This window comes from Dryobates pubescens, chromosome 25 (genome assembly GCF_014839835.1).
Source record: "Dryobates pubescens isolate bDryPub1 chromosome 25, bDryPub1.pri, whole genome shotgun sequence".
NCBI lineage: Eukaryota > Metazoa > Chordata > Aves > Piciformes > Picidae > Dryobates > Dryobates pubescens.
Genome location: NC_071636.1, coordinates 4,293,775 through 4,319,508, shown reverse-complemented (window position 1 = coordinate 4,319,508; position 25,734 = coordinate 4,293,775). Strand labels below are relative to the sequence as shown.

At 46.0% G+C, this 25,734-nt stretch overlaps 1 protein-coding gene across 3 annotated transcripts in view; it reads right to left on the bottom strand.

The window, feature by feature from the left end:
- The window catches only part of TTC28 (tetratricopeptide repeat domain 28), a 137,245-nt gene that overhangs the window by 83,762 nt on the left and 27,749 nt on the right, over positions 1-25,734 (bottom strand). The window contains exon 1 of one of the 3 annotated variants that reach the window (XM_054173304.1): positions 10,971-11,373. The exons of the other annotated variants lie outside the window; for them this stretch is intronic. Coding sequence (XP_054029279.1) covers positions 10,971-10,997 — 27 coding nt within the window. The 5' untranslated portion in view covers positions 10,998-11,373. Of the gene's footprint in view, positions 1-10,970; positions 11,374-25,734 lie in introns of those variants that run through there. 3 annotated transcript variants of the gene reach the window in all.

Sequence of the window (25,734 nt, the reverse complement as noted above, 5' to 3'; positions counted from 1 at the left end):
TATAACTCAAAAGTGTTGTAGCATGTTTACAATTTTATTTCATAAAATCTAGATGTCTTATCCCTCGAGCAGAACTGATGAAACAATACAGCTTCAAAGCCAAAATGGGAAAAGACTCAAGGCACAGCTCTCCAGAGCTTCCAGAGCCAGGTCGTAGTAGCTGCTGTCCTCAGCACCCCCCCAAACTCACTGTGAAAATTCAGAACCACCACAGAATCTCTACTACCCCGGAGGTTCTTGTTAAGCTCATAGGAAATCTGAGCAAGGGTCAATATGGAGATCACTGGCTGCAGAAAATACTTTGCATAGAAACAAGGTGCAAGTGTCAACATTCTTGGTGCAATACCCAGCTGGCAGAGAAAGAAAAGCCACTCTGTTGTTGTTGTTGTTGTTAACTTGTTTTAAAAGGATTGAAATCTACTCCCCCAGCACCGAAACATACCAAATACTACACAACAATCCAAACTGGATGGATCCAAGGCTGGATGTTAGGAAGAAGTTCTATACAGAGAGAGTGATTGGCCATTGGAATGGGCTGCCTGGGGAGGTGGTGGAGTCACCATCATTGGAGGTGTTCAGGAGGAGACTTGATGGGGTGCCTGGTGCCATGGTTTAGTTGTTTAGGTGGGTTGGATTGGTTGATGGGTTGGACACGATCTTGAAGGTCTCTTCCAACCTGGTCTATTCTATTCCATTCTATTCTATTCTAAACAGTGTGACCCTCAAGTTCACTCACAATGTGAAGAGCCCATCCCTGCTTCCCTGGCTTGTCTCAGCTGTAACTGTCAGTGCTACCCCCCCCAGGCTTGTGCCATCCTGTGACAGGACATCAGGTGAGCTCTTTTGAATCAGTGAACTGTGCAAGTTTTCCATTATCCAACAAGTCTCACAAGACACCAGATTTTAAGCAGGGGGGACAGGGACAGAGTGAGGGAAAAGGGACATTTCTGTAGAGACTGAAAACATCTGTAGGAACATATTTAAAAAGAAAAAAATATTAAAAAAACCAATTCCCACACACAGCTCCTCCTGCTTCTTTCTTGAAAGACAGTTAAGGCAGGGCCTGACAAGGTCCTAAGCTTAAGGCAGAGTCAAATAAAGCATCTCTAGCCAACACCAACATCTTCAGCTGGCCTGGCACAGCAGTGGCAGGGCAGACTCAGACCCAGCTGAAGATGACAGCAATTTCCCTGCTAACTCAGATGAGCTTTAGATTGGTCTGCTGGGCTGAAATCGCTAATTGCTACTAATTGCTCAGAAGATAATGCTGGTTAGCAAGGCAAGCAAGACACAGGCCCTCACAAAATGCTTTTCATTTCTGCCAGCTACACAAGGTAGGGGATGAAGGCTTAAGAAAAGCATATGAAAACTCATCACCCAAGCAGCTGCACTCAGGTGTGACACACGGTGACCTAATGCCGACAGACTTTGCTAATTCCAACAGCTGGCCTTGCCAGCCTTCCCTACAGCAGAGAAACACCACACGAAGGTGTGCTGGCCTGCCCCCACCCTGCAGAGCAGGCCACGCTGCTCAGAACAGCGGGACACCGCAGAGCTCACAGTTCCAGGTACTCATTCAGAGTGATCAGAGCCGAAGCCCAGCTGGGGCTTATGCCCATATGGCAAATTTCTCTCATTAATGTAACTTTGATACCCAAATGTGCTAAATCTTTGGTTTTATTTGCAGATGCTGACCGTATTTGCCTAACCTCTGAAGCCTGATGATTGACAGTGTTAATGCACTTTTTAATGGATGAAAAGGGAAATGACAGCTTTTGGCTCCCTTTCAAGAACATTTCTTCACTGCACAACACCCTATAGCTCAATCTGCTTTTCATACAACCTAAGGAATCTATTCTTTATTGTGTTGCTAATAACTGGCTGGATAAGAACACTTAGTGAGGGAGCTACTTTACTTCCTGAAAGCAAGATGCTTTCTTCCTTTCTTTAATGTGAGCTGCACTCATCTGATCTCAGAAAATCCCAGATGCAAGTTAAGCATTACTTAATAATTTCTCAGCTCTTTCTACATCAAGCAGTTTACCCCCAGGCTTTTCAAGAAGCTAGTGGTTCAAGTGTCAGAGGTAATTTGCATGCCCATGCCATGAGCAGGAGCACCTTCCACTAGACCAGGCTGCTAAAAGCCCTGTCCAACCACATACCTCCTCTGGAAATTTCCAAGTCACCTTCTCCACCTGTGTGCCTTTCCATTCATAAAATTCCAGAACATCTCAGGTTGGAAGAAACCTAATAAGAACACCATTTCACTTCCCCTCTGTCTGTCAGCCTCAAGCTACTTCTTTCTTCATCCATGTGCTTTTCCAAGCACAGAACTGATTGGGTTATGAGAGGTCTGGCTGGCTGTCCATGGGATTCAATCAAAGCTCACCTGCCTGGCAGGACTGTAACAGTGGAAGCTATGTTCCAAAGTCTGTTGGTTTTCAAAGTCCTGTAACTCTAACGTCTTCAAGGGTAACAGGACTTATGGTTATAGAAGCCAACACAATGCCAAAACTCATGGCTTTATGGTTCCTGGGTACTTCACAGGTGTAATTAGGAAACTAGAACTCCCATTGCCAGGAAGGCACCAAGGACACAAGGCAGCACTAACAAGTCTGGGGAGAGAAGACCCTGTAGTACACATTCCATGTTGTGGCAGACCAACAATGGGGCTGCTCTACCCAGATATACCAGGTATGGATCTGCATTTGAGCAAGAGCTAAAATTCAGAACCCAGAAATTCATGAGAGAGCTCTCCAACCATAACAGATTAATATTTCTATGGAAAATGGGTTGGTGCCAAGTTGTAACAGTCTCTGCAAAGTCCTAATTAACATGAATAACACAGCTGGATATTTTATGTATCAGCCTTCTAAGTCCCTCCTTCCTGCCACTTAAGTATAAAAGAAGTAAAATGCTTTATAGAGGTTAATTCATGGCTGCTGAGGTGTGATTCCTCTTTAACAGAAGGCACAGTTTCCAGCCCTCTGCATATGGATAGTTTGTCTTAGTGGTACTTGCTGAAGGAAGTTACTAAAAAGCAGATTTGCCAGGGAAATGTGGATCATTGTCAGAGTATCAAGGAAAACTACCTTTCCTTCTCCTCCAGACTTGTGTTTCAAGGTAGATGAGCTGGTATCATCACCTGGCAGATTACAAGAGAATCATAACATAAAAGAATAACAATCATGACAAGGGAAAAAGGAAACCACAAAACATCCTGAAGGAAAACCAGCACCGTTTACAGGAGATCAGAGGGTTGTTTTATCACTCTGATGGCAGTTTACTTCAGAACATATTTTGGCATGCTGCTTTACAAACACAGAGCATCTGAATTCATTTGGGGAGGCAGCAGCTCCCAGAACCACACAATTTTCTTTGGTTCTGGACCAGCAGAGCTGTCCAAAAGAAGCACCTCATCCCCACACAGCACAGGCTACCCCATGGCTGCTCAGCCACTTCTGCCCTGCAGAGCCCAGCTTCCTCCAAATAAGATGCATGCCCAGGGCTGCAGCAATGCAGCCTTCGAGGCAGGCTGGCATTTGGCCATGCTGAGAGTCCAGACCCAAGCTGCCCTCAGCAGTGCAGCAAAGGCCCATCCCCAGCCTGTGGGCAGCCCAGCTAGGCTCTGGACGCTGCCTTTGCACCTTCAGGACACAGGGGCAATGCAAACAGCCTGTTTGGGCACCACACTGCAGCCCTGGGAACCCAGCCTCCCCAGAGCACAGGGGCAGCCACCCACCCAGTTCAGCTGGACTCACCAGTACAACACCCAACTGTCTGGCCCTGCTGTGTCAACGGCAGGCCAGACAATAGCATTTCCAGGAAAGATCCAACCCATTACCCACTAACTGCAAGAACTGCTTCTAGAAAACATTTTCCATTAAAAGGAGAGTAATTATTTGTCACTAAAGCCACAACACTTAGTTCTGATTCCAGAGTTTCAGCCTAGGCTATCCCATAAACATTCCCATCTCAGCTGTATAATTATGTTCCAACATCCTGTGCACTGGGCAAGGAACTAAACAAGCCTAGAGCTGGGTTATTAAACTGGCTGAAGTCGCTGGATTGTTCACTCTCCCAGGACAAGCACGTGAACACTGTGTGCAGTAAGATGTCACACTTGGGTTCATCTCACAACCCTCGTTTACTCCATTAAATGTAGCAAGCTAGTAAATCATAAAAAAAAGAATAAAAGAAGCAATGAGCAACTCTGACAGGAAGATTCATATTTCTATATAATGGAGAAGGAAAAAAAAAAAAAAGGTTTTTTAAAACATGACTTACTGTCAAAAGAAGGACAGATCACAGTAGCAGCACCAGCCGCTCAGCTCCTTCAGAGGGCTGGGCCAGACAGCACTGCCCTGGTTGCCCTGGAGCAGTGAGCTGAGAGGGAACTGAGCCCCCTAACTCAACCCTGCTTCCTCCAGAGCAGTGAGCTGGGAAGGAGCTGAGCCCCCAACCCCCTTCCCACCGTGGGCCCAGCTTGCTGCAGTTTGAGCCCCAGCCCAGCATGGGGTGCAGGACAACGCCACGTTCATCAGGATTACCCCCACAGCCTGGCCGCTGGAGGATGAGCCTGAGCTGCACAGCAGCGCAGCCCGTAACAGCTTTAATAAATACCCCAGGAGGAAAGCTGCTGCCACCTTTAACTGCAGCAAACCAAAGAGTAATGGGCTCTGAGATGATTCCAATTAAACTGATGACACAGTCAGGTATTTCATTATTTATCAAGAGCTGGTTTTCTCAGCACAGGAGAAAGCAATCAGAGAACATTTCCCTATTTGTCACAGCAAACCTCTTTAAGCCAGCATCCCAGCAAAAAATCCCTGCCATCCTAGGCTTCAGGGATTATCCCACAGCAGGCAGTTCTCTGGCCTAGAAACACCTGAGCACCTGGTTTGACTTGGCACCCACAATGACCAGAACACTTAGGTAACAGTGTGCCCAACTCACACCTTTGCTATAAGGAGTAAGTTCTTACCTTTACTGGCTATCATTCTCTTCTTTCACCTTCACCCACATCTAACCTCCTTGTGCTTCTGTACGCTCATTTTTACCCTCTTTTGTCAGCTCTTGAAATAACAAGACCCAGTTTAAGAGAAGCTTTGTGCATGTTATTGATTTTTCTTCTAAACCAAACTAAGTTTTAGTAGAAATTCAAACGAATGGGCAGAATCAAAGTGGTGATTTTAACCACAAGGTTACAAAGCCCATCTACAGTAATGAAGGAAGACTGCATTAATCTCCTGAAAAGATTCAAATGCTGAAACTAGAGCAATTCCATTTCTTAACAGGAACAAATTAAGACAATTTCCCTTGCAGAAATTTCCATAATTACAAGTAATTATCTTTTACTCTGAAACTCTCCAATTCAGCACTTACTAGAGTATTCCTATCAAATGCTCTGTTTAGGAAATGCAGGAGGAATTGTCTCCTGGTGAACTGTCAGTTACCATCACACTGATTAGCTGCTCACAGTTCTGCTCTGCCAGAATATGCCTCTCTCTTTGATAATAGCAACAAGGATCATCAGTCCCTTTCTAGTGACCCTATCATTAGGTTATTATGAAAGCCTAAAAGAGAGAGGATCTTAGAAGTGCAGGCGGAGAAGAGGAGGAATAAACCACATCCAGAGGAAGCGAAAGGAAGACCATTTATAATACTGCCCTGGACGAAGCAGTTCTTTACTGCTGCATAAATCAAAGGCTAGAGGAGAGCACTTTCATGAGCATTCTGTTTGGGCAGTAAGGACAAATATGGCAACAGCTGCTGCAGTATTTGTGCAACTGTATGAACTCAAACAAAATACCAGCAGTGACAAGAAACAAAGCTTTGCATTTGTTGCTCTTGCGCATAAGGAAAACTTATTGCAAGAAACCGTACCACCAGCTAGTCACTGCTTTTATGAGCACACCTGTCCCCAACCCTGCAAGCAGTCTGCCCGACTGCTGCTGCCTCTGCACATCCCTGCTGCCACAGAATATTCCTGCACTGGGGTTTCAGCAGGGCAGCACAATGGAGGCTGCTCCAGGCCCGTGACAAGAGGCGACGCAGTGGTAACTGACCTTCTGTGGCACCTGAACACCACGTGATGGATTAAGCTTGCTCATAGCAGAGCACCTTCTGAGCAGTTCTGAGCATCAGTTTTCTAATAAAGCTTATTTCAGCTCACACTCTGCCCAACAGTTAAAGAGTATTATCAGTGGGCCAGGATTTACCATGTTGAAAGACTCCAAATACTCATACAAGTGGAAATCGGTAATCCATACAGCAGAAGTAGTAGAGATGACAGAAGGCAACAGTAATCTGACAGCACAGGACAACATGATAAAGTTTTTTCTCCCTACAAACAAACAAAAATCCAAACCAAACAAAAAACCTACCACAAAGCCACAACCTTCAGAAATCTTTAGCAAGTGGACCTCCTGCAGTCAAAGCCCACAAGGGTTTAGAGGTGAATGTTTTTTTACCCTGAGAAGGCCAAAGAGCAAAGCCCTGCAACTGGCAGCTAGTTCAGGGCAGAGCCTGAATCTCCTTAGACCTAACAGCTTTGGAAGCAACTTCTTCATTCCCGGTTGCTGTTAGAGGAAAGCAGGACAGAGCTCTGGATTACCAGCTCAGATTGCTACAAATTTAGGCGTAACATCATTCCTGAGCCCAGTACTGCATGGCCTTAAATGGAAATGATCTCCAATATTGAACAGGTTGGGAATACTATCCATTTTTGTTTATTTAAGCATATAAGAGGGCAGATTTAGATTTTAAAAGCCTCTTAAGAAATATAAGATGGGAAAGCTTACTGGGAATGCTTTTAAGTGCTTGCTGGTAACTGCCAGTTATAAAGCTATGGGGAAGAAGAAAGAGTGGGGGCAGGAGGGGAGAAAAAGAAAAAGAAAAAAAAAGCTGTGGGGGAACTAATTAAAAAAAAATAAATCCATTTGCTTATTTTCACCTAGTATGAGAAGAATTCTGCAGAACAGGTTTGATTTTCCAGCTTGGAAAAATCAGAGCACTTGCCACACTGGTAAATCCTGATGCAATCGCTCTCACTATGGCCTGTAGAGAAAGGAACCTCAGGGTCAACCAAGTTCCTGCTACTCTGAAGAGATTACCACTGCCTGGCAAGTGTCTCTCAGTCCACTGAGAAAGGACTGAGAAATAAAAAGTCACTGGGAGGAAATGGTTGCTCTCCATCCACACAGAAGTGGACACGTGTGTCCAGATTAAGCAGCATCAGGATACAGCCATGAACTGTGGTGAACTGCTACAGGCTGAAAGGGAATCTGCCAAAAATCCAGAAGGCTGAGCTTTCGGATTCTGCTGTTACACTTTTGAGGAATCCCAGTGCCCAAGACAAAAGGCAGTCACAGCCCTTGAGCACACAGTGAAAATCCTAAGTGAGGACTTTAACAGAGCATAAACACTATAGACCCAGAATTCAAAACCCAACACAGATCTCAAAGAAAATAAGTTGTGGCAGAAATATAATGAGATTTGCATGAATTTCCTAAGAGAATATTCTCTTCTGTACTGCAGGAAAACTGAACATGCTACTTGTTTCTAGAGGAGTTGGTGAATATGAATGAATCCTCTCACTGAAAGGCTCCTGGTAAACACACCCAACTTTTGCATGTCAGTCACAAAGGGATACTGTAGGTTCATCACTGTGTTGTTCCTAATGATTCACAGAATCCTTCACAAAATCTGCACCTGACACAGTCAGTGATTTCAGGTTTTCTCAAGCATTTACTCATCATAACTAAGGAGCAAATGATTCCTATTTGCAGTTTGTTGTTAGCATCTGAACAGTTTCTGTTATCAGTCTTCTCAAGCATGCAAAATTCTCCACATTGCTCCTGCATAACAAATAAGGTGCACTCAATGAATCTGAAACACCACCTTTCTCAACTTGCTGGCTTTAACAGCTTTGAAAGGAATACTCTCTCATCTGAACTCCACTATGCCATTATGTGACCATAACAGCTTTATTAGTAGTATAATTACTATTCAGAGATAAAAGAATCAGCAATAGCAAACAAGAGTGCACCACCACCCAAGCCATTTTCCTCTTCCCTCAGCTGAGAGGCTGCAGCAAATCCTAGTCAGCGAGGTCTCGGGCAGCCTGAGGTGAGCCTGAAGTGATGAGGTCCAGCCAAAGCCCCACAGCAGAGAGCACCTCCCTCACGGGGGAGCTGAGCATCCTCAGCACCCCGAGCACAGCCACTCATCCTGCCAGCAAACTGTGCCCTGAAGCTGAAAGATGCTTCAAAAAGAGGTTGTGCTAAGGGGCAGACTGTAAAGAAAGCTGTAACTCCTGCAGCCTGAGCCCCTTGACATATTAACAGGGCTAATTTTCTGCTTTTCAAAGAACAGTCAATATAATACCCATCAGCCATATCTATACCCAGATCATCATAATTTATTTACTGGTCTCCTGACAGCCTGTTGGTGCAGTTGTGCTCACCCTTATGCACTGATCATACTACACCTGTTTTTCAGCCTGGCTTCCCCGGGACATAGACTTATGGAGCACACTGGCAGCCTCTGTCCCCACTAGCTCTCAGGTCCACTGACTATTTGCCAGAGAAACATATTCCAGTGGCAGCTGCTGCCCAGGGTACCAGGATGGACAGTGCTCTGAACCAGGCATCTGCTACATAGAGATGTGGGAGAAGCCCAGAGAGAAAAGGAGTCAGAAGCAAGTTATGGAAGTCCACAAAAGAAAAGCCTTTATTAGTTCTGGTGCTTGCAGACATATTTAGTACACACAACAGTAAATTTCCACAGTTAGAAAAATATATGGGGTTTACAACAGAGAAACAGTATTTCAGAGACATGAAAACTCTTTTTTTTTTCATTAGCTGAAGGCAAAATAATGCCTCACACACCATAGGTGATAGGTGTACCTTAGCATCACCAAACAAAGGGGATTACTCTAGGTTTACACACAGGACTAGTAAACTGCACACAATCCTAAGGTGCACACTTCAACAGGTGTAAATGAACGTAACAGCTTAAACACTTGATAATGAAAATAAATAAAGGGCAAGGCAAAAGAACCTGAGTGCAAATACAACAAACCCAATAATGCTCCCAATTCAGTACTGCAGCAAACGTGTTCAGCTCTGCACTGCCAGCTCTCACACTCAGATGTTTTAAGAGGGAAGAGGCAGAAAAATCACTTCTCAGAAGTCCTTTTAGAAACAACCAACAGCTATGAACGACCAAGGGCTACAGATTCTTGTTCCTCTGCTCCCTTTCCCACTCTGAGCCCCGTTAGGAAGCAGAGCAGCAGTGCTGGAGGGGCCTGCATGAGTCATTTTCCTGAGCGCCCTGGGAAGCGCATGACTGAAGGCTACAAAGACGCTCGGGCCAGGCCAGCAGAAATCCTGGCTGGGCTCACGTGAGAGTGCTGGCAACACCGACAGAATAACCTCTGCTGAGACTTTACTGGTACTACAGTAGAAAACAGACCCTATTCCAACATGAACATACTTTCCATCACATCATAGCAGGAGTAGAAGTTATTTTTTGCTTGGACTAGTAAGATGCTTGACAGTTCAGATGAGTTCAGCTACCCTCTATACCCTCTCCATCATCAAACTTGGCTGCCCAAAATCAACTTGATTTGGACACAAGACGATAATGCAGAGAAAACCAATACTGATCTGACATGGTGATTTCAGCATAATTGGGTGAGCCAGTACTGCAGAGTGAATCCTGACACTCGAAACGGAATCTTCCAGAGCCGAGGAGCCCAGCCAGCAGCCAAGAATAATATTTCAGTGGTTCAGTCAATACTGCTGTAACCATGGCCTGGAGGGGTTTCCATAGCCATAACCACAGGAGTGACTGCACATTCAGTTCAAAATAGTAAAAACAGACATTTAAAAATCTATAGCTTGTAGACATCCTAAAACCAGTTTGAAAGGAGGCACAGAGGGGATTCAAAAATGCACAGACATAGCCATGAAGCTTGCCCATCATCTGCTCATCCTGCTGAAGACACAATGATCTGAAGAACTCCTCTCACTAGAGGCAACTGCCTGCACGAAAAAACTAAGGAATAGCTTCAGAAGAGCTGAAGAGAACCAAGGTGTCAGCGACACAAAGCCTGACAGATCACCCAGAGATGCAGTAGCAACACAGGCTCCAATCAGGCCCTTCTGAAACACCATTTATTTCACTCTCGAGCACTCAAAGCCAGAGATGCCCTCATGCATTTCACATATGATTTCTATTTCTTCCCTGATGTAAAACACAGTATCACACATCACGCTACAAAGAAAGAAGGAGCCCTGCTGGTTCAAGCAGGTTTTTACAAACGAAAGAAAAATAAGAAAAGGGGAAAAAAGAAGCAAATAAGAAGTGTTAAGAGCCCGAAGCTGCCAAGAGCTCGGGTTCAGTGCTGCGGAGGGGCACACGCACTTCTCCAGGCTTCTCCGGACAAGAACGGCAACAGACAGCGATGCCAAGCGCGCCAGCACCGAACGTCCTGCCCGGCGTCGAATCGTAGCCACCGCGCCCGGCCCGGCACGCCGCCAGCCGAGGATGCCGCCACGGACAAGCAAGGCAGCTGCTGGCACAGGGCTGCCGTCCCGGGCACGCCGTTACCGCCGGCCCCGCCGCTGACCGAGCCCGCGACTGCTCCTCCAGCCAAGCAGCCATATTAGGAAACGGCCCGACAGCCAGTCGGACCGCCCGGGCCGGGCGGAGAGAACGGCGGACGCGCAGCCCAGCCCGGGCCCCTCGGCGGAGCCGGCCCCTTCCCCTCGGCGTCCCGAGCGGGGCGGGGCGCGACAACCGCCGGGGGAGAAAGAAAAGTTCGCGATGCCTCCCGCGACGGCCCGAAAGGTGACGCGGAGCGGGACCGGGACGGGAACCTGGCCCCGCCGCTCCGCCCGAGGCTGCCGGGGCAGCCCACCCTGGGGGCGCTGGCCGCGGCTCAGCCCCTCCTCGTCACCCACCTTCTTCCGGGGCTGCCATTTCATCATATTTGTAGAGCGGGGACGCGGAGCATCAAGGTCGCGCTTGGGTGCTGGCAGCAAGCGCAGCGGGGCGGCAGCCGGCGGTCATGCTGCCCAGCCCCGCCGCCAGGCCCGCGCCGCGCCCCGCCGCGTCCGCGGGAGAGGAGCCGGCCCCGCCGAACGGGCCATAGGAGCGGGGCTGTCCCCAGCCGGCGGCAGCCAGCCCCGCCGCTGCGCTCCGCCGCGCCCCCGCCAGCACCGCCTCACGCCCGCGGCCCGCAGGGAGCCGCAGCTCCCGGGCACATCGTGCACAGCCGCCCTGCGCCGAGTGCGCACCCAACCCTAGCCCCGTCGCGCACGGAGGCAGAGACGGGCGCGGGCGCCGGCAGAGCCCCGCCGCGGCCCCCCCGCCAGCGCCGGCCGGGAGCCCCCGAGCCCCGCCTCTGAACTCCGCCCACAACCGGGCCCCGCCCACAACCGGGCCCCGCCCGTGCCCGGGCGCGAGGCCACAGCCGGCCGATACGCGGAGGGGACGGGCTCGGCCCAGCAGCGGTAACAAAGCACAATCTCTGCACCGCTTGTCGATGGGGCTATGGAAGTGGTCACCGAGCACACCCCGCCTCCTGAAGCCCGCACCCTAAGGCGGCCTCTCAGCGCCCTGCCCAGAAAACGGCCAAGAGCCGTCCAGAGAAGCTGCTCGCTCCCGGGAGAGGCGCACAGAGTCCGTCCGTGCCGCTGTCCCACCCGTGTTCCGAGTGGCTGAGCCTCCTGCAGCCTCTTTGCCAGCCGCTGCCCTACCATGACAGTACGGGCACACGCGATGCCCCTCCTGAAGAACAGAAGACCCAAGGCAGAGCCCTGGAGAGATCCAGCACCTCACTGCTCCTTTACTTGCTCAAGAACTCTAACCAGAAATTCATGGCTGCACTGTGTGGCTCGACATTTATTCCCTGTCTGAAGTATTGGTCCTAGTATACTTTTCTCACCCAGAACAGGGCTGCAGGCTGAAGGCAAAGCTGGGCAGAAGCATTGAGGCCATTGCTGAGAGGCAGGTTATGTTATTACTGAAAAGCCTGGGCTCTTGGTACTGTTCTCAATTCTCTAAAGCACGAAGAGAGAGACTCAGGACAAGTAGAAATCCTCACTACATGGACACAACGCCATTTAACTGGGTCTTTTGTTGCTGGAATGTGCAGAGTCACAGTGAGTGACCAGCAGTGCAGCAGCTCAGAGGAAAACCATAAATGTAATGGTAAATGTGACATCAAAACCAATCTTCCCTGCTGGGTCCTTGGGGATTACAACACTCAGCTGCTTTTCCTTGCGGTTCTCAGTCCTGAAGGATAGTGCCTCAGAGTACATGGAGACAGGAGCAGCTGACTCACAGGAATGTTTCAGCTCAGAGCCTCTGTGGGCAGAGGATGTACTCCTCTCACAGGGACTGCAGCTCTTCTGAAATGCAGACAGAGCTCAGGAGACAGTTGAGAGTGCAGCAGCCTTGGTCACAGAGCCACCACTGGTTGGTTGACATTTTGTCCTGCACTACCCTGAAACACCTGCTCTCAGCTGTGTGCTTCTTTTGCTCACACATCTTCACCCGGACTGCTTGACAGTGCTTGTGGCAGCACGGTGTAAATTCAAATGCCAGGAAGATGCAAGTGAAAAATACACCTTTGAAAGACAGAAGGGACAGAAAAGAGCAGGTGTGGCAGCTCAGAAAACCAACTCCATCTGGTTTTACTCACCAGAGCTGCTGTGTCACAGAGCTATGCCCTTTGCTTGCTCCAACACTGGAGCCCATGTGCCCCAAGACTCATTGACTTCTATCCATTTAAACGCCAGCACTGACAATTCTGAAGAGTTCTTTAAATGTTGGTCCTCAAGTGAAGAAAATAAACGCTCAGAATCAGACAATGCCATTCACCATGATGCTGTCAGAAAGAAGCTGAATTTAATTCATGGACAGATTGCAAAATGTGTTGTTTTGACATGATCAACAGGAGGTTTTTGAAATTATTCCTGAGTAAAGATAATTAACAGGAAGCAAAGCAGGAGCTGTGCGCATACACCTGTCACAAAAGGGAGTGAGCTGGTTCACTCCTAACCTTAATTCTTACTCCAGTGATTGGCATTTCTGCTAAATTTAAACTTCTTTTTCTGCTATTGAAGGGGGAAAAAAAAAAATGTTGGCACTATTTCAAAGCCCTAGAAAACATCCAGAATAAAGGCAGTATAAATGCCTGGTATCTGAAGGCAATGGAAAACATTCTCCACTCTTTCAAAGCCTGAGAGTTACCCGTCTTCTTCAAGATTCAAGAAAATGCAGTAAGATTTTTGCTTTTGTTCTTTTCAGGTCCCAGTTTCTATTCCCAGGTTGGAAACCACTCAATAAGTAGTGATTCAATTGCCAGAAAACACTGAAACCATTCTCTTATGCTGGCAGCTTCCATCTTCATCTCCTCCATCAGGAGAACATAATCCTCATGTCTATTTCAAAGTGAACCAGTTCTTTTTCACAAGTAATCAGCAAAGCCAAAAGAATTCCAAGTGCTGGTGCTTTGTAAAGTTCAGTTGGAATCAGTGGGCAAGGTGTTTAATAATACAAATATGAAGTAGAAGATCATGTTGGTCCATTAAAGTTACATGCCTCTTAGTTCCTTGAAGGTGAAATAGCTGAAGAGTGAGAGCCAGCTTCTCTCCCCAGCACCCCTGGCTCAAAACACTGCTGGTGTCTGGAAAGCCATGTGCCATTGTGTCCCATGCAGGATCTTCCTGTTCATGGAGCCTGTATCTCTTTGTAAGCAGCAGTGCTGTAAATCCATTCAGAGTGAGAGCTTCAGGCTTCAGGACTCTGTGGCATAAGCTCACAGGGAGCAGGGCTTTCTCTTCCAAACATACATTGATAAGGCTGAATATTTTATTGCCTCCAGTATTTATAAGTGAATAATAGTCCACATTTTGGTTGGCTGGCACAAATTACTACCTACACCCACACCTTAGAAAAAATAATTCCCTGATTTACCAGTAGTTTTAACATTCAGGTTGTGGACCTGACAGTGCAGAACATAGTGCCTAATACACAGGGGTTTGGTGTATTTTCTGCTAAAGATGTTGGCTAACATAGAAGAAAGCTGTGTCATTAAACATACCTTACAACTCAATTAAAAGAATCTTTTCAAGTGTCTTTTCCAAAGTAATCCTTGGCAAGAACCTATAACTACTTGATATACCCTCTCTTTTCTTTGCATAACCTTTCATTTTCAATACCTTTAAAGTTCTAATACCTTTGTTACACCTTGACATTCTGTCTTCAAAGTGCATCCCCTAGAAGCAATCACACATACTTCAAGGAGAAAGAAGTCCTGGTGGAGATGGCTTGGTGAGCAGACTGCAAGTGAGGTTATTCAATGCATGTAAGAATTTAGTTTGTGTCATTCTGCAGTGCAGCCAGCAGCTGAATGGGACAGCACTCAGCAGCTACAGCAACATTCAGAGGAACAACTCAACCTCAGGCCATACACTTCCCTGTGGACTCATTGGACTGGCAGTCTGCAAGATGCCAGCACATTAACAGTTAACACCAGCACAGCAAGAGGCATGTAGATCAAGCTCCTAATAGCCAAGTCCCTTGGCAAATTCATGAAGCATAATAAAACTGAATCCTTTTATTTCTAAATTTATTAAAGCAGCTTTCAATTCATTACAACTCTGTGTCTGTTGCTTTGTCTGCCTCAGCCAGCCACACTGAAGGCAAATACGGCACCTTGCAGTTGTGTGAAGATCAGAATCTGAGCTACTGCAGCTGCTGAACAAGTGTGAAAGGGAGGAAGTGTGTCAGAAAATTCTCCTGGTCTGGGAAAACTCCCTTAAGTGTAGTAATTTGAGTTCTAAAAAGAATCCCACTTCTCCCAATCATGAGAGATCAGTAAATTCTAACTCATATCTAGGTGTTAATTCATGGCAAGTTCTTGTGCAACTTACAATCAAAATTTCCTTCCAATCTCAACACCAAGGGTGCTTTGGGTACATGATCTGCCATTCCTTTCTGGGCCAAGAAGACAGGAGTACAAAGCTCAATGAAAACCGCTGGGGTCACTTAGTGTTATCATAGTTTGAGCACTGGAGAGTGCTCAGTGAAGAACAGGAATACTATAGGCTGGAGAACAGTTCAAGGTCCTGCAAAGCTTTTGCATATGATGCTGGCCTTCTGGTCCATCTACCTTTTGCTCCTGTTGCACTCTGCTACTAGACTATAGTATTTTGCCCTGTTCTCCTGATAATAAAGATTGATTGTTCTATGCTGTATAGCAGTAGCATGGATTATTTTCACTATTAGGTTACCTGGGGTTCACATCTCAGCAGCTGACTCTCTTCAAAAGACTGAAAATCACTTCAGAAAATACTTTGTTTGGTCAAGCAGAAAAAGCTCTTTTCACAGGAGTATAATCCAGGCTGAAAAAGCCATGGAGAGAGCTTTGAAAAACGAGGATATACTTATCTGGAAAATACCAGTTCTGACAGGAGAAGCAGCTGAGAAAAACTGGTTGCTTAAGACTAATTAGAGAGTTGTAGCACTACTTAGATCAAAGAGATGCAGGACTGAAATGAACCCAAGATAAGAAAAAACCCTAGAGCATTTATTACTGGCAACTGGAGTTGTGAAGCTGGAGGGGCAAGGGAGCGAGGTGATCACCCAAGTCAAATTATCTGAGGGCTGAAGGTGCCTGTTACTAATTACAATTATTCAGTGGTACCACAAAATGATCAAGCAGGTTAATACAAGATTAGGGCTAATCTTGTGGTGATACAGAATACCCTCTAGTATTGATACCTGAGCTAGGACTTAGAGAATGGACCTTTGCACAGACTTCTCTTCCGTACTGGTCACAGGGAACACAGGGCACTGCACTGAATGTCTGGCTCCTTCTGATTCATCACCCTGGCTTCCAGGCACTCATTTGTAAACATCTTCTTCAGAAACCAAACCTGGCTTGGAGCGGTATTTGTCTAACACCAGGGGGGATGGCCTAGATGAACTTCAAAGGTCCCTTCCAACCCAGACCACTGTATGATTCTATGGTTCTGTTATGCAGATCATTGACAAGCAGAAACACAGGAGGCAGCCAGTATTCCCACCACCAATTTGCCTGCAATGCAGAGATGGGTGAGGCAGGGATGTGTATGGAAAATAAATACAACAAAACCATGCAAATGCCTGTCCACATTTTCTACCTCAATTGAGGCTTCTACCCTAAAATGAGGCAGTTCTCTTAATTAATGGATCATGTCTCATGACTCCATCCATTTCACACTCTTTGGAAAATAAATGGTGAAATACTGTACTGTTCACTCTGCCACCCCTTGGCATTCCAAACAAGTCTTACTGCCTGTCCCTTAAAAACAGAGACCAGCACACTGCCCCATTCCTTCCATCATCTTTCCTTCCACAGCATACCAAGAGGGTCTCTGCTGGCACCTCAGCTGTGCTGGTCAGCACTTCTGCATGCACACTGAGAATGTAAAACAGCAAAGGTGCAAGGAAATAAGCACTGTCACAGAGGAAGAAACAGAGAAGGCCTTGATGCTGTGTGGGCACTGTTTAGCAACAGCTAAAACATTTGTGTGTTATCCACACTGTTTTGGTCACATATGGCCTGCCATGAAGAAAATCAGCTCCATCCCCATCACACACAGTGTACTCAATACTCAACACTACAACAAGGAAGATGCCTGCAGACACACAGAAGTACTTTCCAGGTCTCTACATGAGAGAATTCTGCCCACACACAGGTGAGTCTAATACTAACAGAGTAACCACTCACCTCATCTGCAGCAGGGACAAACCCAACACAAGGAAGACGTCACTAAACACACAGAGATGGCACTCCCATTCCTCATGGGCACACACTTCAGTCTCTGAGAAGACTTTATTGTGGCCTTCTAGTATCTGAAAGGGGGCTACAAGAAAGCTGATGAGGGACTTCTTAGGATGTCAGGTAGTAACAGGACTAGGAGGAATGGAGCAAAACTAGAAATGGGTAGATTCAGATTGGATGTTAGAGAGAACCATGAGGGTGGTGAGACACTGGAACAGGTTGCCCAGGGAGGTGTTTAAGGCCAGACTGAATGGGGCTCTGAGCAACCTGATGTAGTGTGAGGTGTCCCTGCTAATGGCAGTGGGGTTGGAACTAGATGATCCTTGCAGTCCCTTCCAACCCTGACAATTCTATGATTCTATGATATTCTAAAATATTCAGAAATCAAGAGAGACAAGTCCTTCTTTATTTGCAAGGCAAAAACCTAATTATACACAGCACCCTGCAAGACAGAAGTGGGGATCTTCCAGACCAAGAAGCCTAAGGTTGAAAGTTTCAGTCACAAATGGAAATTTTCTGGTTAGTGACTTATTGGTGAAGAGAAGCATTATTGAAATGTAATGTGCCTGTGAAACATTTATGTCACAGTCTTATGGCAAAGCATCTAATTCATTAGATAGGGAATATACCCTAAGTTCTAACTGTCTCTTACCAAGGAAGGTGTTTGCTTTCCCACTGTTGACTGTGACTCTGTTATTGGCTTAAGAAGCTTCAGCTCTTTCATTACACGACTCTGAGCACAAAACATCGTGTTTGGGACCTGATTCTAATTATGACTTCACCCTCCCTTTTTCCGTAGGAAGCACAATTACTGCTGCTATGGAGACAAGTGTAATTCAGTCAAGATGTGGGTCAAAGCAATGCTTGGGAGGCAAATATTTATTTACCAAAAAGTATACTTTCTGTTATCTGTCCTCTTCTGGAGAAGGGTATTCTCCCAGTCTTCCCTTGCTGACTTCTCAAGGCAGACACTCAAAGAGCCAAATAAATCACCTGTAAATCTCAAACACGTGCATCACACCAGGACAGCTGGGCAACTGATCTGCCCCTCTCCAAGGCCAGTGACAACAGGGGGATCTGCCCATGACACACCAGAGCCACCTGCCACAACAAGAGACAGGCAGAGAGAGAAAGTGTACACATGGGAAAGAGACCATCACCTCAGAAGGGAAGAGAAAAGGGAAGATGCACAGGGCGGGGTGTGTGTCTGTGTGTGCTGATGTGTATGTGGGCACCTGTCCTTGCACCCAAACTTCCTGGTATTCTGCAGCACCTCAGCCACCCAACAGAACAGCAGCACTGACGGACTCCAAGATTTGGCAGCAATCCCCCTGAAGGAGGATTTGACCAGGGAATACAAAGGGAGTACAGTCAGTCAGAGAGGGGAAGGGGACCTCATGAGCGAGGAATTTAGAAATAAGTATTTTTGACGGTAAGTAGCAGAATTCAAAGGCAACTATAATTTCATTCCATGTTCCAATATTCACAATATTCCCTGATGTCCCTGAGAAATGTTCCCAAATGCTGTAGGTCTTTGAGACAACTCTCCTGTTTCACATGCCAGTGATTTCAGAGGCAATGTTCTTGTTCATATATTCGGAAGCTGCTCTTTCTTCCTCACCTCCCTCCTTGCTCCCTCTCGTTGCCAAGCAACTCCAGCCAGTCTGCAGGACCTGCCTTTTAACCAGCAGCAGCTTAAACCATTACCATTTACTGGAAAACACAAATATAAGAATGAAAACAGACATGGCTAAAACAGGAAAGCATACTTTCCTCTAGCACTTGGATCATTTTGTGGGAACCTTGGAGGCTGCAGGTTTTCTGTAGTCAATAAACCACAGAATCCCAGGATGGTGTAGGTGGGAAGAAACCTCCGGAGGTCACCTCATTCAAACCCCTGCTCAAGCAGGGCCACCCTGAGCCAGCTGTCAGGACCATGTCCAGGCAGCTTTTGACTCTGTTGATGGGGACTCCACCACCTTCCTGGGCTCATGTCTGTGCTTGGTCAGACTTCACAGTGAGAATTGTTTCCTGATGTTTAGAGGGAGCTTCCGGTGTGTCAGTTTATGCCTACAGCCTCTGGTCCTGTCCCTGGCACCAGTGGAAAGAGCCTGGCTCCATCCTCTTTGCACTCTCCTTTCAGGTATTTGCATATTACCAAAACCAGCAAGTGTTAAGAAGACTTCAAAAAATTTCCAAGAAAGTTCATTGAAGTGCTAGAAAACCTCAGAGGATCACCCCTGCTACTTGTAATCAAACATAAAAGTAACAGCAGCACTCAGCAATTAAATGCACCTTGGGCCCCTCAGTTTAAGAAGGACATTGAGACACTTGAAGGTGTCCAGAGAAGGGCAACATGGCTGGGGAGAGGCCTTGAGCACAAGCCCTATGAGGAGAGGCTGAGGGAGCTCGGACTGTTTAGCCTGGAAAAGAGGAGGCTCAGGGGTGACCTCATTGCTCTCTACAACTACCTGAAAGGTGGTTGTAGCCAGGAAGGGGTTGGTCTCTTCTCCCAGGCAACCAGCACCAGAACAAGAGGACACAGTCTCAAGCTGTGCCAGGGGAAGTTTAGGCTGGAGGTAAGGAGAAAGTTCTTCACCAAGAGAGTCATTCGTCATTGGAATGTGCTGCCCAGGGAGGTGGTGGAGTCACTGTCCCTGGAGGTGTTCAAGAGGGGATTGGACGTGGCTCTTGGTGCCATGGTCTAGTCATGGGGTCTGTGGTGACAGGTTGGACTCGATGATCTTTGAGGTCTCTTCCAACCTTAGTGATACTGTGATACTGTGATATCAAGATTTTGTCTGTCCCAGGCCACTGCAGGTGGCAGAGGAACCATCCATACACAACCAGCAGCACCAGTAACAGGGAAACCTGACATTCAAGAGAATGTCACTGTTTCCACAGAAGTAGATCATACCAGAGAGACCACAGCCCACCAGTGAAAGGGACATACTTCTGTACTGTGTCAGACAGAGATAGCCACCAGATGTCTTGGTGCTTTGAGTCTTGGGTTTGGGGTTCTTAGGGGTACTTACTGAAAAAAGAAGAAAGAAACCCACACTGCTCTAACAAGGACCTCTTCTAGAGCTCACAGGTTCCTTTGGAAGAGGAAATGGATAAGGAGGTTACAGAGCTTTGTGACGTACTCTGCATGTGAGATTTGTCCCACTTTTCAGGACACAACTTGCTTCCTAAACTTAAAAAAAACCCCACAAGGTTTAAGTTCAAATTACTCTTTTGTTTCCTCTGAAAGGGCTACACAATCAAACTATTGTATTGTGAAAGATCTGGTTTGTCTATTCCAAATTTCTCTTGAACACAGTGTAAATGTAGGTACCTTACACCAGCCTTCCTCTTCCTGAGCCCTGAGATACTCCACAGAAGATCCTGTAACCATCAGAAACAGCACTTACAACTCTCTAAGGAATCTTCTCTTACTGATTTACAGTGATAGACAGTTCTACTGCTGAACTTTCTTGTAAAATGTGGAACAGGAATTCCATTTGTGTCTGTTCACATAGTCAGTTGGGACTATATGAATAAGAGATGTGACACAATTCATCCATATGCAGAATCATCTTTTCCCCAGCCCACAGCGTGCTGAAGCTCTGCACCAGCCCTTCTCACCGCTGCAGCATGGCGAGAACGGAAGAAAGGAACGAACTGAACTTCTGTACAGCGACAAAGTGTCTCCAGATACACAGCCACTGAGCTCTCAAACAAAAATCAGCTAAGTTTTCTCTTCAGAAAGATGTTCAAAGAGCAGTTCTTTCTTTAGGCTACAGTTACTGTGAAGAATCACTTGTCCTTGCTGTGTTGGAAATAACCATTTAAAAAGTGGGAAACAGCCCTGAGGTGCTGTAAAACTACAGAGCATCACTGAAATCATTGGAGCAGGGAAAATTGGGACTCTCTGAGGAGTTACACCTAAGATTCCTAGAAGAATAGTTTCAACTGGAAGGGATCTACAATTCATAGAATCATAGAATCAATAAGGTTGGAAGAGACCTCAAGGATCATCGTCCAACCTGTCAACCAACACCTCATGACTACTAAACCATGGCACTTCAAGTGCCATGTCCAATCCCCTCTTGAACACCTCCTGGGATGGTGACTCCACCAGCTCCCTGGGCAGCCCATTCCAATGGCTAACAACTCTCTTTGTGAAGAACTTTCTCCTCACCGCCAGCCTAAACTTCCCCTGGCGCAGCTTGAGACTGTGTCCTTTTGTTCCAGTGCTGGTTGCCTGGGAGAAGAGACCAGCCCCCACCTGGCTACAACCTCCTTTCAGGTAGTTGTAGACAGCAATAACATCTCCCCTGAGCTTCCTCTTGTCCAGGCTAAACAATCCCAACTCCCTTAGCCTCTCCTCGTAGGGCTTATGCTCAAGGCCTCTCACCAGCCTTGTTGCCCTTCTCTGGACACATTTGTTGAGTCCAGCTTGCTGTTTGGAGAAGTGTGTCCAGATGGAGACTTAACTTATATTGTCCTCATTACTGACACTACTGTCACCCCAGTGAGCAGACACTACTGCTCACCCCAGTGAGCAGACATACCTGATCCCATGGGGTGCAGCACACCCTCAGCTCTCACGGAGCCTAGTCTTTCAAAAAGGGAGTGGGTATAGATAGTCTATTACACTTCACCATCATGATGAAGAGTGTTTGATGCACTTTTATTTAGCTTCACTTGTACAGTAAGCTTAGGAGAACTCATCAAAATAAGAACTTGACAGTCACCAAGGCAAGTCTCAGTCAGCCTCTCTCTACAACGAAGCAGCCAGCACACTGCAACATCACAAAACACTTACTCAAAACCTGACTTGCAATGACATTTTCCAGCATAAAACTATGACTATTTCAGAATAAACAGGAGAGCTGCTGGCTCCAGCCTAAAATTACAGAAGAACATAGCTGCTTCACTTAACTTTGTGTGTTCAAAGATCCAATACTGAAAGAACATAAGGACTGGAGAGGTACTGTAATTTTTCTACGTGGAGAAACAGGAGTCAACCATGCACCAATTTCTACCCAAGCCTGACAGCAGAGGCAAGGGGTGAGTTACCTGCAAGAATCATAACTAAGAAAATATTCCATCTGTACACACATCTCCTACTGACTTGTGTCCAAGTGCTTCACCAGCAAGTTACTGATAATCCCAAAGAAGCATGGAAAACACTATTAAAACAGAAAATGTAATGAAGGAGTTGTTTATGGCAAAAACATTGTGGCAAGTGTCTTTAATGTGCTGTGCCATAGCTCTGACAGCAGGTACTGAATGTGTGTCAGAAATATTTGAAAAGCAAGCATGGGAAGGAAGTACTTGACTGGTATAAGCAAAAATAAGAAAAGGGGAGAATTAATTAAGCAAAAGGCCCTATTGCTCTGTTGCATATGATGCTTTCCTCGTGTGCTGCATATACAAGTGATGACAGAGAAGAGGAGCAGATTAGTTTGATGTGTCCTTTCTGCCTAGCCACAGACTTTGACTCTGCTCTACATGACAGCAGCACAGGCTCTCAGGAGTGGAGTGCCTGTTTTCCACATTGCTACCCAATCACATTCTCCAAGTCTCACAATTGAGGTAAAGTGCTGCCAATAAGCTTGTATTTACACTTAGGAGAAGCTTACTAGTATCCTTCTGATTAAAAATCCCTTCTAATTAACCTGTGTAAAGGCTTAGGCCTAATGAGCATAATTTTAAAGTTCTGACAGCCTGGCCTTTTAAATCAGTCATTTAGTTAGCTTAGTCTGGATCCTTCTGACATAAAAGACAAAATCATTCTGATACATACCTTTTGCAGATCCTCCTCCTGCAGAATGAGGAATAAAGCAAATCGTGTCTCTTGTATATGTGGAAGAAAACTCCTTTCTGATGCCACTTGTTAAAAAGTTTGTGCCTTGGAGTCTGCAGCCTGGGAGCATTGATCATGTCTACCCAAGCACAGTGATATTTACAGGACTGTGCTCTTCCTTATTAAGATGGCACAGAACATAATTTGCCTCCTTACTTATCAAGCTCAAGAAGCACCGACGCACAGTGCTGACACGGTCTCTGTCTGCTGCTTTTATCATAGGCAGGGCAGAAATACTCAGGCATCTCAAACAGGAGGAAGCAGATCCACTCTGTGGTGCACAGTCCCAAAACTCAGCAGAAGAACAATTTCTGCTCAACAAGCATAAAATACAATCTCCCAGCTAGTCACAGATTTCACATTCCTCTGAGGCAGTGATCAGAGTATACCTTAAACAGACCTTTCAAAACCAGCATACTTCCAGAGATTCCAGACAATTTTGTCTGTGTGACTATTGCAGGAGACTTGTTTGTAGCCTTGTACACAGACTGGAAAGATTATAATGAACTAGCAAGGATCCTTTTTGGTAAAACCACCAGTAAACATAAGAAATTAGCACAAGTACACAAAACAGAAAAAAAATCTCTTAAGTTTGAAATGCTGTCCCATTTGGATAAGGAATTCCTGACTTTCTGTAGACATACTCCTGGTGCTGCCTTCCAGCAGCTCCCCTCCTCCCTTTAATCTCTCAGAGCCTGTGCAGAAGGAAGGAGAAGCAAATCTGTATTTAACTCTCTGTACACTGATGGCCAGATAACAGATACTGTACCGAACACAAATACTCAATAGTTGGCCTCAAAATTTTGAATGAAATTGTATTTTCACCCTAAAGTACAGAAAAACATAAACCCACCTTTGGTTTTATGGCACGTGGAGCACTGTTGAGTAAGAGATTCAAATAATCCCTGGAAGCATGTTAATCTGTAGAGAGCTGTACATCAGTAAGGAGAGCAGTGGCTGGCACCAGAAGCCTCTGCCTGCGGTGAGTGTGGCCATTCATAATAGCAAGGAAAAAAAGTGAGAAATGGAGTGAGCAGATTCCTTTGATTCTCATCTGCTGCAAGTAATTCATACTGAGAACCTCTAGGTGTGTTTTCTGGATAAAACAGGAACTTCTCTGAGCTCATCTCGGACCGACATAAAAATGTTGAATGGCCTTCTGTATGGACTGCTCCTGCAAGCAGGAACCTAGGGCTTAGGAGTGAGAAACCCCACAGAGCGTAGCTGAACTTGGCAGATGCTGTGGCTGGGCCCAGGCTCAGGACAGGCCATTCTCCTATCGTTTCTCTGTATCATTACCGAGATTGTTTTTCCATTTCTCGGCGCGCACATCTGGCAGCACGCTGCAGTGTGAACAGCATTTACTAGCTCTCCGTGCATATGTTATGCATCCAATGACATCATGCGCTCTTCGCATTGCCAAAGCTCAGTCTCTACTGTACAGACCACCAAAACAGAGCCTCAGAATCCCCGTGGGGAAACGGGCTACCTTCCAACCCGAAAGGTTTTCCCCTTGCAAAACCTTATTTCATGCTTCATCTGTTGTGCTGTGTTCTCTCCTGCTCACACCCATTTTACTTCCCATCTACTTGAAAATGGTTTTCAAATCATTCCTAATTTTCTTATATCTTATCCTGCCTGTAAATATTTTCTGTTTGTACAAGGCCATAGCTCCTCTGAACCAAGCATGCCTCTTTGCTTTTACTCGTAGTGGGTTTTTAACTCTTTAACAACCTGAATACTTGGAAAATCTGTATTCCGTTCCCGCCTCAGTATTTGTTTTGCTTTGCTATGGGTAATAGCAGGCGATGCAGTACAGACCATTGTTCTCTGGAGATGAGATCAGTTGCTCATCTTGTGTAACACTCATTACTTATCATCCTCTCGGTAGCAAGGAAGCTCTCCAGCACACTTAACAAAATGGGTTTTACCTTGTAGGGCAAATCAGAAGAAAAATAATTCTGTTCTATGCAGCAACCCTAAATTGAGACACAGCCCAACATGATTAATTTCCCTGTTGGAATGCCTACAGCAAAACAGAGAGGGCTAACAAGGCCATCAGTTAATAGCTGTGTCCACCCTTTTCTCCACGTGCCTGAAGAGGTATCCTCCTTCACCATATGCTTGACTACCACTGTGACAGCTGCGGACAGTGTAGGTACCAGCTCAACAGAAGATAATCTTAATTCATCATCTTCTCCATTAGCAATTACCCTTGGCCATTTCAAAACCAAGGTTAGCTTTATTTAGCACCTTTATGTTTCAGAATGCCACCAATGTTCTGAGCACTGCTGGTTATTCAGCATCAACCACTGTTCAGTTACATAATGACTGGAACCTTCACTGCATTCTTACTTCTCAGCTAAGTTCATCATGTGGTTGAATCAATCTAATTCAAATATTGTCTCAATTAATCCTTTGAAAAGGGTCAGCCAGTTCCCTCAGTTGGCTCACTGTTACAAGAAGAACATTTTCAATGCTAGATTTTTGTTATTTCCCTGCTATTTACTATTCAGAACATCTTGAAAAGATATTTGACCATAAAAGATATCTGAAGCATTTTTGGAAGGCAGACTGCAGGTTAACCTACAGCTGCCTAAAAGTTTATTGGCAGTAGATTGAAAGCTGTCACTTTCTGTAGTTTTAAGATGCCCCTAATGAGGGTTTAGACTCCAGAATGCACCGCCCATATGCTCCCCAATGACTGCAGCCAGCAAATTGTGTGCTGAATGCCCACTTCAACCCACTTCCCAGTTAGGCATTGATGTGAAAGGCTCTCAGTTATCAAATCTCCTCCTTACCTTAGGCTCACTAGCTCGTTGCAAAAACTGTGCACCTCATATCGATGCAAAGCATCTACACCACACATTTGCTGTTGGCAGTACATGTTTGGACTTGATGGCCTTTAAAGGCCCTTTTCAACCCAAGCCATTTGATGAATCTGTGATTCTGCGTTGCAGGAAGTGTGGAATGCGGTCCTGAAGTTCATGTGGGCTGCGATTTGTATTGGTGTGAATGACAGAAATTTCCTAAT